At 45.6% G+C, this 15,266-nt stretch overlaps 2 protein-coding genes across 2 annotated transcripts; one reads left to right on the plus strand and one right to left on the minus strand.

Annotated features, from left to right (window-relative positions):
* Positions 1–4,299: 4,299 nt before the first annotated feature.
* Positions 4,300–5,122, minus strand: LOC128712379 (MKRN2 opposite strand protein). Its single transcript, XM_053807273.1, has 4 exons — positions 4,995–5,122; positions 4,861–4,938; positions 4,478–4,795; positions 4,300–4,411 (listed from the first exon to the last, which is right to left on the minus strand). Exons 1-4 carry the CDS (start codon positions 5,120–5,122, stop codon positions 4,300–4,302), a joined length of 636 nt encoding a protein of 211 aa, XP_053663248.1.
* Positions 5,123–6,236: 1,114 nt separating this feature from the next.
* On the plus strand, positions 6,237–12,986 carry LOC128711899 (protein eyes shut). The gene is made up of 7 exons (XM_053806788.1): positions 6,237–6,448; positions 7,228–7,376; positions 7,453–9,361; positions 9,719–10,018; positions 10,088–10,620; positions 10,690–12,762; positions 12,832–12,986. Exons 1-7 carry the CDS (start codon positions 6,237–6,239, stop codon positions 12,984–12,986), a joined length of 5,331 nt encoding a protein of 1,776 aa, XP_053662763.1.
* Positions 12,987–15,266: the final 2,280 nt, after the last annotated feature.

Below are 15,266 nucleotides of genomic sequence, written 5' to 3' on the forward strand. Positions count from 1 at the left end.
CACCACACTACCTCCGATGCATCACCCGATGCTGAATTATCCGTGTAACTGAACAGTAGTCTCCAAAACATTTGGCAAAAAACTTGCCTGTGGCGCACAACACACAACCACAGGACGATCACGGCCAACTTGGACGACCCTTGGTCGAGGTTTCAACACACTGATATGGAATGCCACTGATAAAACGCGGGTTGTATAACTCGGTGTGCTCTCGTCCAATCTCGTCGTGGTTAACAGCACACTAGGATTGGCTTTATAATAAGTAGTACCGCATCAATGAGGAGACCTTCGCGTTAGTTGGATGTTATTGTACCGGACGAAGGATCTCTTCATCGTTGCAAAACCGTGATACAACTTCACTGTGCTGTGGCATGCGTCAGAAACAAAGAACGAGTTCCATGCGTTACACACATACAAGCACCTGCACGCAGTCACTAACACACTACGCATCGCTCAATGTTTACAGACAATATTTACGTTAACTACACTTACAACCCACACCTGCGGATGCGACCAATGGAACAAAAAAGGGTTCGAATCATTGCAAAAACGCCGAGTTCCACCAAAGTGCTTCGTTGTGCAGTTCTTTACAACTTAAGCAAATAAGAATTCCAAGCCTCCGTACGCCCATTGTGCACAGCATCAGTCAATTCCCGGGAATATTCCCGTATCCTGCAACTTACATTTCCCTTATCGTGCACTTACACACTGTCCAGCTGACACTGGAAATATGTACCATGAGCAGGTTTGCATTTTCCCACACACAGCTGCGTGTATTCCCTAGCAACATCATAGCAAACGTTACGAAAAGGGGCGTTACAGTAGGCTTTGCTCATCTCGGCGAAACACGCGCTCAACTCAGCAACAACCATATTTCCCAGGTGACGAGACCCCCGTTTGTCGGGTCCAGGCAACTAGAAGATGACGATTCGCGACGCACTTTTTGTACGGCAAGCAATGTGAAGCGTCATCTTCACATCACATGATGGAGGTTGCAAACATGTATCACCAGCAATTATCGCCTATCTATGCAGGATCCGTAACATCGACGAATTGCCCGCATGTTTTGGGTGGATAGCAATGTCCACGTTCGCCAAGTAGCAGCCACGTAGTGATGGGATATTATTTCACCATTTTGACAATTATTACCATCAGCTGACCTGAGTGAGATATGCCTTGATAGCTTGCTAGGGCACGTACTACACCCCCAAGGCTACGGAATGATGGTGAAACTCCTAAGTTCTGTCCCACTGTCAACGTCCAACCACCCCAACACTATTTGTGTACTACGCGTTCCCACCAACCACAAACGCCTACAAACAAAGAGACCACGATTGCACGAGGCATCGACGCACGGAGTAGTGTGTGGACTGTGCTGCAACCATCATGCGTCACCCTTATTGCTCTGGACGCTTCTCAGACACAATCTGACCACCTTTTTCCATCGATAATTTAATAAAGAACCGCCAACAGCACCGTTCAATTGTCGAGCATTCCATTCATGATTCCTCGTTCATGCCTTTCGGTGCTTCCTCTTTCTTTTTGTCTTGCTTTGTCTTGCAATCCACGTTCTGTCAAATTAAATGGAGCCCTGTTCTGGGTCTTCCATCGACAATGCGGCACAGTCTCTCTCGTTCTCGAGGCAATTCTACGTATCCAGTACTAATGGCACACGCACACACCGTTAAGCCGCTGATAGTATAGAAAACGCGATCACCAAACAAGCGGATGTCCAGCGAGTCACAGCCGCTGCTTTCCTGCTGACCACGTATACACGCGTAAACTGGTTTCCGTATTGCGTTTCAGCGGTGTCTTCGCACCAAAGCTTGTTGCTCATCTTCTTCTATTTTCTTATCAAAGTTTTATCGCGCCCGCCTTGCCTTGTTGGTTGTCGTTTAAGCTGCCCTGAGAGCAGATGATCACTTCTTTGCCGAATGCACTTTTAATCTTTAAACGGTGCAGTCTCTCTCGTGTTTTGTTCTACTCGAAACTCAGACCCGTACGGCCATAGTTTTGGGCTGGCTGATTGTGCTGAGCCCGGAGCGTGTGCTCTTGCAATACTACCGTATCGATCGCAGCGTAATAAAAGCAAGCTGGCTCCCGTTACTATAGGTGATGTACATGGGATATCGAGATTACTATTGCGTTGCCGTAGTGTTAGTACATACACTTGTTCTCAACAGCCATTCCATTTGGACCTGCACCACTGATGACAGTTTTCGCTCGCTCGCTTGCTCTCTCTCTCTCCTCTTTATCGCTCTCTATCACTCATGCTCGCTTGCATACCATTGACAATCTCAGCCATTGATTCTCTCAATTTACTGCCAGATTTTTTGTCACCATGACCGTGGACTGTTTTTGTCTGTTGCTGTTTCTGACATACACACACACACATCATCATCACCTGTGCATTCGTGTGCTCTTTGTCCAGGGCTAATTGCGATGCCCTACAACGGGCCCCCCTTTACCGTGCGGGTGGGCGCAGTGGCCTACAGGGTGTCAATGACGCGGAACCTGGATGTTTCCGTTCTGTCAAGGAAAAACCCCGTTATAGCCCTCTTTTGTTCTCTTGCTCTTATACGGCATGCAAATACGCGTTCTCATTCCCTCTCTTACACGCACTCACACACATACACACTCGCACTGTACTTTTTCGCTCTCTCACTATAGCCATCTCTTTCGATACTGTTTATCCCAAAGCAGGAGGATTTTTTTTGTTACAAATCCAGCCTCGAGATAGAAACTGCCGCACCCCTGCTACAAAGATGGACCCATATTTCTTTGCGAGCACACTGGGTGTTTTTGCTTTGTTCATCCGCCTCCAAAGCAATTGCAATTTCTCCCCGCCCGTACTGAGATCATCCGCTCGCAGCGACGCTTCGTCCGGAGGATCATCGATCAGAACGTTTCAAGTTTTGCAACCCTGTGGTTACTTGATGCTTACGCCAATGATGGATGGTGAATCTACGCACGATATGCACACAGTCCCTTTTTTGCAGGTCCCAATGGTTCCGTTTAGTGACAAAGATTGGTACTTGAACTGATGCGACGATACGCCAATTATCTCGCCCCCCGACGAGGGCAAACGGATGAGTAACACTTCCAGAAGACGCACGGACACGTAAGCACACTATCTACGACAAACAATCCATTTAACTCGTACAAACCCCCACTCTACGACACTATGCAAAACACATTCCAAATTGGATTCACACCTCCAGTACCTAATTCCCGCTTTGACCGTGCAATTCCGATGCTGGTGAAATGCAACAATCGTTAAATTAGCAAACCACGCACCTTCTGCTTTTCGTCACGATGGTAAATTGGTAGCAAAAATTGGTAATGAAAAAATTGGATCTTGGCGAAGAAAATTATGACGACTGAATTCTCTCACGCACTCACACACCCATGCCGAACCATTCGAGCAGCCGCTCGAAACGGTAAAGCGGCATCTACACGAGCTGTGCAATAGGCGAGCGCGGAACATCGCGATGCGTGTGAATGCTGTCGGTTGGTTTTGATTTTATTTATTAGTTTCCTTCGTTCTATTTATAAGAAAACAATGGTGCAAAAGTCAAAATCAACAGAAAGGAATGTGTTTCACTGTAACACCAAGTTTCGCCTATTTGAAATGATGAAGTGATTTGATCACAATTTACCCACTGCATTTGAAGAATAAAAAAACGCATTCCCACTCTGTGTAAATGTGCCTTAATATCCTTCATTCGAGCAATTTTGACCATTCACACTGGGTGTGCCGTATTTTTTTTATGGACAACGCTGGAAACGGACATTCAAATACAAAAGTTCAGAATTATCTATAAACTTACATGATATAATGAAAAGAACTGTTTCATGTCAGTTTTAATTGTACAAGCTGTTTTGCTAATCCAAGTTCAACATAATGAACGCTAAAGCTGTGAAAATTTAAATTGACAGTTTCATTTCATTGGGATGCAAGATAGCAACAAAGGCAGAAACGTTTCATGTAAACTGCTGGCAGCTACTTTTTGAAGCATTGTGTACACATTTTTGAAAATCTTAGCTATTTTCAGCCCTAGAATTATCTTTTCGTTAAACTTTAAACTAATGAAATGCTGAAATAACACAGTCAGTTGCAGTCAGACGGTCAGTCATAAAATCTTCTCTCCTGCTTAACGATCTACTGGGTCAGGCTAACGAACGGTTCACTCTTACGACGAGGTCTCGGTGCAGATGAGATGCACTTAGATGTATTCTTTCGTGCACTGCGTCTTCGATGTATTAGTTTAAACAGCACGAGACACGAGAGCAAGGAAATCATCCTTGTTCTTCGATGAAATAGTTCCGTGCTTGAAGCTTACGATGAATGGTGATGTATTTAGCAGCACTCTGCGTCTTCGATGCAATGATCTGCTTACTGAACGACAACCTAAAAGACAAGGTCAATTAATTAAATTGATCCATCACACATTACCTAAAGATTCCGTTAAAATACTTGTCATGACAGAAGCTGTAGAATTCCCCATACTCCAACGCACCGAGGAAGCTTAACACAAATGCGTAGCAGTTATTTGTGTTCTCCTTGTACATTTCTTTGCTCCATGAAGGATCGCATGAAACCTTCTCCAAAACCTCATCCCAACGATCATACCATGATTCAGGCACACGAGCAATTACAAGGCATTGGTCCCAATCGACCGAGGGGCTATCACGTTTGGGTGGTACTTTCGTTAAACCATTTGCGTCAAATTCTACGATGGTTCCGTTGGAGGATGTTAATCCAATGTGTAGATTGTTTTGATTTTGAAAGGAGCTTGAAGAAAGACAGGGTAACTGTATTTTTTATTCGCCAGATTCAGTTGAAGTCTCATATCTTACCTCAGGAAATCTCCAACTGAAGGTTTCAGAACAATGGAACAAGGGTGCTGGCATGCTCTGACGAATGGACAAGGTAACCTACACGAAGACAAGTCATTATATCCAAACTACGTTTGAGAACTACGATTACGTACGTGATCGGTACACTATCCAGATTTTCACCCAACGATTTGCTACACAACGGGCAGCTGATCAAAATATCATACGAAAATATCGTTTGATTGCAGTGGCGTACGCACATCAAATCTTGGCTGTAGTGCATCTTTCTAAAAACGGAAAAAAAAGAACAAATTAAAATTCTTCGTCATATTACATACTGCTGGTGTCGTTTAAGACCTCTTAAGAGACCTCTGGAGGTTTTTGTGCCGATAAAGAAACAGAAGAAGTGCTGTTTAATTTAGACTGAACAAATGTAATGGTATGTTGATATTTTACGAGTTAACATTCCATACAACACCGGCAACTCTCGAACCTGGACTGGGGAAATTATTTTACCTCTCCTAAAACTTTCCAACTCCCAATAGTTTGTAAATTGTTTTCCTGCCAGAACTTTTCTCCCCGTTCTGTGGCAAGTGGTACGCGCCAAATAGCTGACGACTAAAACACGATGCTTGCTCATCCTCGCGCCTGTATTGCATACCGGCAATATGCGGTCACCATGCAACAAGGATATAATTGCATGCTTCAACATAATAAAGCGCCCACCATACTCCAGTGCTTCCGGACAATCGTAGCAAACCATGTGCTCTACATCATTGTAGTGTTCCAAGCCTACCTGTACAACTTTCTTTCCTCCCGGCGAAGATCTACATAGCAGCTCCTGCTGGATCAGCTGAAATTGGTTGTTATTTCGGTAACCCTTGACAACCGGACCCGGATAGTTACGTGTGGTATGTGTTTTGGTCCCAGGATACAGGCGTTAGTCACACCGCCTCGGACATGCTTCAACCTGGTGGGTGTGTGGGTGTGTGTGGGTGTGTGTTAGACGCAATGAAAAATCGTACGAAATAGTACTCCCTTTCAGCCATCCCCTTCTTACACGCATAGACCAGCGGTTAGAAGCAGGCTTCGGAAGCAACGACACCAAACCAACGAACACCTTTGCTCTGTTTATGGACCGTAAATAGTATTTGGTGGGTCGTGCTAGAACGTGGTACCTCGAATGTGGAACAACTTCTAGCTCTTCGTTCTTCGGTGAATGGTGTTCCCGTCATACATAGTTGCACTTGGGGATGTTAAAATGTCCTCACCGAAATAGTGCATCGAAGTGTTCCGTGCTCCGTCAAAGTGTGCTAAGGAAAGATACGTTTCCTGAGGAGTTCTGACGAATTATTGAGTGTGCTACATCTAAAGCTTCAGGAAAACGAAAATTTCCAATGGAAGCAAACAAGAGAAGAAGTGTCTTCAATGGTGCAAACAGGATGATAAATCAAACCAACCAAGCTACCGAAAGGACACAGTACTGTTGGTGGTGGCCCGCACTAGCACTGTGCCTAATTTCCTGCTCGCTGGTTCACCTGACCGAAGCAGGCTTCGCCTGCCTTAGCAATCCATGTGTTTATGGAGTGTGTATCGATGATCTAAATAGGTAATCATCCCAAACCACTACGCACAGCATGGTCCCTACACAACCTACAACATTTAATAACCACATCGCTCATCGAATTGGAGTCAAAGTTCAAAAGCGGCGGATATTGGTTCCGATTCGCTGTTCCCACCCCTTTCGCTCATTAAAAATCGATCAACAGAGGATCGATTAATGGCGGTAAGGTACCGGCTGGAAGCTCACGTGTGTAACATGTAACACATGCCACAGTTATTAAACCGGACACTTGCTCTAGACAGTGAAGTGGTTTCGAAGTAATTCACCTGATATCCACTCCACTCTGCGTCACTCGCACGCATTCGAGTTGGGGCCTTCGTTGTAAACCTGGCTGTGAAGGTATGGCTGTATAATCGATATTGATAGTTCCCCAAAACGTTAATGGTATAATTTACATCTTAACGCCATGCCACCTGCCAACCCGTGTTGGCTAACCGCGTAGACATGGGCCCGCCGTATTACATCCGTATTACAGAACTATCCGCCAACCACCGGAGTGGGAGTGAACTATGCGCAAGATTTTATTAATACTTCCCCCATTTGGGGAGGAATCGGAGAGATAGGAAGTGAGCGTTCGCGTTTTACGTTTGTTTGTTTATCCACCCTAATGGGGGGGCCGGACAAATTTGTCGCGTAACCTGGAGATATGTTTACCTTCGTATCTGAACGGTCTGAATGTTGGTGGAGTGTGGAATTATGTTTACGGTAGCATTCCAGTAAAAGCCATTCATTGCTTTTGTTTCATTTTTTTTTCTCTTCTCCAGCACATACTCCTGCTATTGCATCGACGGTTACACCGGTGTCCATTGCCAGACGAACTGGGATGAATGTTGGTCTAATCCGTGTCTTAACGGAGGTATCTGCATTGATGGAGTCGCCTCGTACAACTGCACCTGTCCCGAAGGCTTCCTAGGTACGGATGGTGTAGTGCGAAGATACAACTCCGACTCCAAACTCTACCGTCTTTCGATGTCTTTTCACCCCGACAGGATTGAACTGTGAAGAGAATTTCAACGAATGCCAATCGAACCCCTGCCAGAATGGTGGCCTATGCAACGACAAGGATAACGCGTTCTACTGTACCTGTGCGCTCGGCTATGAAGGGGAGTTTTGCGAGTTGGACATCGCTGTCTGCGATACCGGTGATCGGTGTCACAATGGTGCTGCTTGCATTGAAGGTCCTGGGTTAGAATTTTCCTGCCGCTGCACGGAAGGATACGAGGGACGTTTGTGCGATGCCGAGATCAACGAATGTGCATCGTCCCCATGCCAGAATGGTGCAATCTGTATCGATAAGTTCGCTTCGTACATTTGTGCGTGTCCGATGGGTTTCGGTGGTACAAACTGCGAAGAGGAGATAATGGTCTGCGCTAGCTCACCATGCGCCAACCAAGCTCTGTGCCTGATGGAGGAAGATTCGCCTACGTGCTACTGTGTGCCCGACTTTCACGGCGAGCGGTGCGAGTTACAGTACGACGAATGTCAGCTAGGACCGGAACCGCGGTGTGTGAACGGAGCGACTTGTGTCGATGGTGTGGATGAATACTTCTGTACCTGTGCGCCTAATTTTACCGGGGAAAACTGCGAGTGTCTCATACTGGAGGTGGCCGGTCAGATCGAAATGGACTGCAACTATACGGCACCAACTGTCAGCACCTCGGATGAAATGACGGACAGTTCCTTCTTCACGTCTACCATGGAATCATTTCCATTTTCGACTGAGGGCATTTGGAAGGGTACCGACACTTCGTTAGAAAGGTCTACGAGTTATCCGCTGTATACGCATTCAGCTACACCTACAGCTGTGGGTGAATATACGGATCCCTCCATGGAAGTGACCTACACCGGAACACCCGTACAAGTATCTCCCAGCTATTCAGCTCCCGCAGGAAGTAAACCGTATACTACAACTTCTCTTGGTGAAAGTGGTACTGCCAGTAATGAATTGTCGCCAGCAACTGTATCACCAGATCAAGAAAAAGAAACTGGAGAAACAGACATCTCGAAAGATAAAACATCTACTCCAACTATTACGATTGCTGACAACGCAACAACAGTATCCGGAGTAGAGGAAAAACCTTCTTCAATATCCGGGTTCACACAAGATAATACTCTGGACGTTTCCAGTGCGGATTATACTACTTCTAAACCATCGTCTAAATATCCTAGCGTTGATTATGGTTCTACATCGCCCGATTTTGCAACAACACCAATGGACACATTACTCACAACCTTGGATCTTCCACGAGTATCCACACTCACTCCCGAGTTGAGTTCATTCTTTACGGAATCACCAACAAATAGATCAACTCCACCGTTCCAGGGTGAAGATCAAGTTACCGACACACTACCGTTCACAACAGCGTCTATTGCGGACGAAACTACCCGTGAGTCACCGTTCACCACCTCAGCAGCTTCCATTGTACCACCGGGTACAACACGATCACCGGATGTGTTTCAAGAGTGCGACGATACCGTATGTGCAAATGGTGGCACTTGTGCGATGACACCGAACGGCATTCGATGTCATTGCGATTTTCGTTACGCAGGACCGTTCTGTGACGTGCCGGTCAGCATACAGAATGCTGCCTTCTCGAAGGAGTCCTTCCTGCGTCACATCATTTACCGACGCAACAATACGATCGATCCTACCAACCAACCCGTGGATACGCTCAAACAGTTAGCCTCCATGGCGGTACGCTTCAAGGCGAAGTTAACATCGCGCGAGGGGTTGATTCTACTGGCCACGGCCGAAGGTGACGATGGGAATCACTATGTGGCTCTGTTCCTACACAAGGGTTTGCTGCAGTTTCAATTCTCCTGCGGACTGCAAACGATGCTTTTGAGTGAAATCGAAGGCACCGTCAATAATGGATATGAACTTAACGTTAAAGTACAGTAAGTGTCTGTGCGAGACAAAAGCTAGTGGGACGAGACGAATCTGAGTAAATCTTTGAACTGAATGAATGAATTTGAATTTCTGTTCCAAAGATTCCTTCACGATTTTTTAAGGTTGAAGAATCTTAAAACATTTTGAATCCTCAAAGGTTCATGATTCTTCAAGATTCATAAATTCTCGATATTCATGACTACTCATAGATTCATGTATCGTTGAAGATTCATGAAAGTGTTGAGTGTCGGCTCTGGATTTGAATAACTCCTAACTAAAGATGCGCATGAATGATTCTTCTTAAAAGATTCATTTAGCACAACACTACTCGTGGAAATGATATTCTACTGCTCTTTTCTTGGCAGGTTAAATTTCAACGATCGTTATAGCCATTGCAATGCGTCGCTACATGTAAACGAAACGCTAGCCATGAGTGGCGAACAACCGACCTGGCTCGGCAATGTGCTCAGCGCGAGGCAGCAAAAGGGGCAGGAAGGACCTTACGGAATAGCAGCGTTAGCTTCAATCAAGCAGAGTTGGCTCCATTTGGGTGGACGTCCCATCAAAACGATGTACACCTTGAGTCATAATATTTCGCGATACCACGGGTTTACGGGATGTGTTTATGATCTGGAAATCAATAGTGCTCCGGTTGCGATCTTTGAGTAAGTGTACAGAACCCTTGAACTAGCGAGCGCTTTCGGTGCGATGTAATGATATCATTGAAATTGCAGCAACGCTGAAGACGCGTATAAAATTTACGAATGTACCTCATTGGCGTGTCTTTCGAGTCCCTGTCGCAATGGAGCAGTATGTGTGGAGGCGGAAGGCTACGGCGGGCTAGCAGGACGTTACTCGCCCAGCATCAGCGCACAACCAGACACTGTCGGTGCGTGGAGTTGCAAGTGCTCGTTCGGTTACATGGGCAAAACTTGCGAACGATCCGTGTGTGATAACAACCCATGCCGGTTTGGTGGCACGTGCGTAACGTTTCCGGAAAGTGGTTACCTTTGTCTATGTCCGTACGGCAAGCATGGACATTTTTGTGAGCACGATCTGGACATCTTGCAGCCATCGTTCTTCGGCAGCATCAAGGGCATCTCTTCCTACGTTGCATATCCAATCGCATTTCCGGTGGAGGATCGGTTTGAGTTTAGTTTTAAGATTATTCCTACCACAACGGCACAAATTTCGCTGCTTGCCTTCATCGGCCAACCGTACGATCATCACGATTTGAGTGATCATTTTTCCGTCAGCTTCATACAAGGTACTTGCTAAAGTTGAGACGACGTCTATTTATTGTTATTTGTAACGAGTTCTTAAACTTTTTTCACAGGATTCATCCTTGTAACGTGGAATTTGGGGAGTGGCCCACGCAGGATATTCACGCAGCAACCGATACAGGTACAATCGTCCCGTCCCACCACGATCCATGCGGGTAGAAATGGACGTACCGCTTGGTTGTCGATCGACGGCAAGGTGAATATTTCCGGAAATTCGCCCGGAAGCAGCAGAAAGCTTAACGTAACTCCACAGCTCTACATCGGTGGCCATGAGGGTGTTAACTTTTCCAGCCTACCGCACGATTTGCCACTTCACTCCGGCTTTCAGGGGTGTCTGTTCGATATAAGGCTTGTCGCCGGGCCGGTGCATATACCGCTGCAACATATCGGAGGTATGCGGGGTAGAAGTGTTGGTCAGTGTGGTACGAAAGAGTGTCATCGGCACGCTTGTCAGAATAATGGTGCTTGCCTGCAGCATGGTTCCACATTCACGTGCATCTGCCAGGAGGATTGGAACGGGATACTGTGCTCCCAGAAGGTGAATCCCTGTGATGAAAGCGTCAGCAAGTGCGCATCGGATGCCACATGTTTCCCGCTCGTGTCAGGGTACGAGTGTGATTGTCCCTTCGGTAAGGTGGGCAAGCGGTGCGAGTCTAATCTGAAGTATCTCAGTGACGTGTCGTTTTCTGGTCGTCGATCGTATCTTGCCTTACGGTGGCCCAGTATTGGTTCCGGAGACTGGATTGCTGCCTACCGGGAGAATGAAGTACGCTATGAAAAGATCGTTCAGCACTCGCACATTATCCCGCACAACCATTCGATCTTGCTGAAATCGATCCGTGAGCTGGACAAGATCAACGATGTGCTGAAAGTACTTCCAGATTCAAACGATACCGAACAGTACGCTGGCCATTCGGTGATACCCCGATCGGAAAACTACCGACAGTTAAGGATAAGACAGTTGACCATAGAGCTGCAGGTGCGCCCGCTGTCCGAGAAAGGTCTTATCCTGTTCGTCCGTACTTTTGATTCCAATGCGCAGGAGCAAGGATTTATAAGCATAAGCTTGCAGGGCGGCGTGGTGGAGTACCGAATATCTTCTACCCGCACGCAGACGGCAGTTGTCCGAAGTAACCATGTGCTTGCCACTGGTGAGTGGCATTTGATCCGTATCGTTAAGTATGGCAAACGTTTAACACTGTGGGTTGAGGGAAAAAGCACCTCCATTATCGGCTCTGTGCGTGAGGAGTATGTGAGTCTTACGAACAAGCTATACCTGGGCGGGTTGCCGGATCTTTCCACACTACCGTACGATGCTATATCTGGCTACCCCGTGTCTTTCCGCGGTTGTATCAGGCATGTTAATTTGAACGGGACGCGTATCGCACTGAACGACAGCTCGATCGTGGCCTCGCGTAACATCAACGATTGTGACGGTACACCTTGCGGTGGAGACATCTGTGCGCATGGTGGCCTTTGCTGGTTGGATGAACACTCGCAACCACGCTGCAAGTGTCCCGAGTACTCGAAGGGTGTTAATTGTGAGATACAAGAATCTTGCGAGGTGGTTCAGTGTCGCAATAATGGACAGTGCTTGAAAAACGGTCGCTGCAGTTGTGGAGTTGGATGGACGGGTCATTATTGTGAAATTGCTACCACCAAGTATTCTTCGCTCGGGTTTAACGATCGCAGCTACATCTTAATTCCATCGCAAAAGATCAAAATGAAGGACAAACGTAATGATGATAGCACTAGTATGGTAGGGAAATTGCCGTTTGGGCTGCAAATTTCCTTCAACATTTCCACACTGGAGGACGGTATGCTTGCTTGGACTACCGACGAGGTGGGAAGATACTTTGGCATTGGGATTCGTGATGGGTTCCTGGTCGTGGTTAGTAACATGCTAAAGGAGGATCCCACAAATGGTGCCAGTAGTGGAGGACCCTGGAAAGCTTTTGTGGCCGATGGCGATTGGCATAATGTGTTGCTCGAGACAAAATCCCATCAACTGCACCTGTTTGTAGATGGCTACGAAGTGCTCGCTGGTAGGCTCACCCCAAACATACGTACTGTGCACACGCAAGCATTTGACAAGCCCGTTTTGAGCGAGGAAATAACTTATTTAGGTTCGTCCGTATCTAAAATGTATAAAAGTAGATGTGTTAATTTATCTCTGGTTATATTTGTTTCCACAGGTGGATTTCCCGATGAGAATGTTTACAACCGCACGCTAGGCAACTTTGCCACATCGTTCAACGGATGCATCCAGCACATTCTGCTAGGGAACCAGCTGGACGAGCTGGATTATGGGGAGTACGATGGAGCCAACATCAATGAGTGTGCAGTGTAGACGTTCGATTTGCAATGCACCGTGTGTGTGTGAGTGTTTAGTTAAAGTGAAGCTCCATTAGCAATCATCAGATAACTTCTAACGTAGTCTAATTTTACCTCATCGGATATTTCAATCGTTCCAAATTGCCACCCATTGTACATGTACATGTCGTACACAGATTTGTTTTTCTCTCTCTCTCATAACCTCAATTATTTCTCGCGACCCGGCTCACAACCCGACCGATGTGATGAAGCCATTCAGCATTGACATAGAACACATCCGCAGAAACCCCACTTCGCAATGTTTCTCAATCACTGAGCTATCGTATGAACTTATACAGAATAATAATAAAAAGAGCGAGAGACAAAGATGCTTACTGTTTCACAGGTTTCCGTTATCCTTTCTTCTAAATTTACAGCTGTTTCAAAAGTGTATTCCTGCACAAGAATGGCGAAACACAGCTAAACCAAGCATTCGCAAATACAAACAGCTGTCAAAATATCGCACGATGTAAACAAACGTTCTGTTCCGTTCCCTTCGAATCCACCTGTTCGCTTAGAGTGCAGTGTTTCTCAACCTACAATTCGGCAGAAATGTTTCAGTTACGATGGATTAGTATGGGGGTTCCTTGGGTTTACTTCATCTAATGATTTTTATTTCTTACTAGCAATTTTCATCATGTTTTTTTTAATACAAATTCTAACCGCGTGAGCAAAAACCGAGACCTTCGAATAATAAATAGTTGCCACAGAATATCGGAATATCGCTGCCGACGTGTACATGCAGACACGTTTCAATTCAAATCCCTTTCCACGTGTGTTTGACCGATTGTACCGGCAACAATGCTATGCATGGAAGACCCTTCACGCCTGAGAGTTGACGCACTCGATTCCTCACGTTAACGCATTCATTCTTTCCTACCAAACTACCGAACTAGAGAATATGCTACATCTGGTGTAAACAGATAGGAGAACTATATGCAAAGTAGGTGTATTCGTAAGTGTTGTATTCGGATATATTCGGGTAAGTTCCTTGTTTTCTATCCGCAATATTAGCAAAAACGGTAAACATATCTTTACTATAGGCTGAATCAACAAACCTCGAGCATTTGAGGAAGGATGACTGCATGGACTGCTGCTGTGACTACCCTTTTTGCGAATTGAATTAAGAAACAATCAACTTGTAAGCAAAATGCCGCAAATTCCTTATAAATGTAACTTATTGTTTATACAAATACATGCGCCTAGCTAACAGAGTACCATTGGCCACAGTCAACAGTCGCTCCCTATCATCTGTGATTGCTCGTATCCATCCCGATCTTGTTATCCCCACCGTGTCCCAAAATGCACGGACATTCAGAACCAATATATCAGATCTCCCGTGTATGTGCGAATGCAAAAATGAACCAAAGCTCATTCATTCGGCTTGCATAATTCCTTGTCCTTCCTAATTCCTAACAGGGAGTAAACAAATGCCACCGCCATACTGCCCACACGATGGCACTAATATACTCTGCGGGACCCAACACCTCATTTGCTGTGTTGAAATAAATCGCACGCTTTTTCTTGCACAAACAGGCACGAATTGTTTTTCTTTTTCTTCTGAGTTTATAGGACAATACATTAATGCCTACGAACACCTTCGCGAGGGTTTATCGATCAATTTTCCATTCCACGCCGAGTGTATATCGTCCGTAGGCTAAGCCTAACATGCCTACAGCTAATGCGTACACTAACGAGCATAATTATCATCTGTTTGCTTCTTTCCACCGTGGTGCATGAGTTGACTGAAAGCTATAAAAAAGCTGAGGTTAGTACGCATCTACCGCTTGCGCTCCCAACGCAACAATATTCGTTTTTGTTCTTCTTTGCTTTGCATCAGCACCGAAGATACCTCACCTTCCTACCATATTTTTATAATCGATGTTGAATCCAACATGCGCTAATCCTAATGAGCTAATTATTGTCTCTCACTTACGGTTGGGTTTTTGAACAAAAAAAAAGAAGTATGATTCGTTTCCGAAAATAGCGTCTTAGTGAATTTCATCCCCCTGGATAATCTACCGTATCGAGCCACAGTTCATTACAGCATTGAATAGAAGCTGACAAGGGAGGAAAAAATATCCTCTACTACTTACACAGAATAATAATTACATTTTGTTTTACGCACAACGCTCAATCCTTGCGATGACTCTTGATTGGTTTCGTAAAATTGCCGTTACTTTGGTCTTTTCGCAAGCAGGTTCCTTTTTTGTCCGTATTTTTTGATAATGGTTTTGTAGTTCTATTATTCTACGAG

This window comes from Anopheles marshallii, chromosome 3 (genome assembly GCF_943734725.1).
Source record: "Anopheles marshallii chromosome 3, idAnoMarsDA_429_01, whole genome shotgun sequence".
Classification (NCBI taxonomy): domain Eukaryota; kingdom Metazoa; phylum Arthropoda; class Insecta; order Diptera; family Culicidae; genus Anopheles; species Anopheles marshallii.

Bases quoted from the DNA above. Each gene is read 5' to 3' on its own strand.
- LOC128712379 (XM_053807273.1), bottom strand. From the start codon at position 5,122: ATGCACTACAGCCAAGATTTGATGTGCGTACGCCACTGCAATCAAACG. The intron at 4,939-4,994 runs GTACGTAATCGT...GTCTTCGTGTAG, and splicing joins CTGGATAGTGTACCGATCAC to GTTACCTTGTCCATTCGTCA. The intron at 4,412-4,477 runs GTATTTTAACGG...CTTGTCTTTTAG, and splicing joins TACAGCTTCTGTCATGACAA to GTTGTCGTTCAGTAAGCAGA.
- LOC128711899 (XM_053806788.1), top strand. From the start codon at position 6,237: ATGGAAGCAAACAAGAGAAGAAGTGTCTTCAATGGTGCAAACAGGATG. The intron at 9,362-9,718 runs GTAAGTGTCTGT...TTTTCTTGGCAG, and splicing joins GAACTTAACGTTAAAGTACA to GTTAAATTTCAACGATCGTT. The intron at 12,763-12,831 runs GTTCGTCCGTAT...TTGTTTCCACAG, and splicing joins CGAGGAAATAACTTATTTAG to GTGGATTTCCCGATGAGAAT.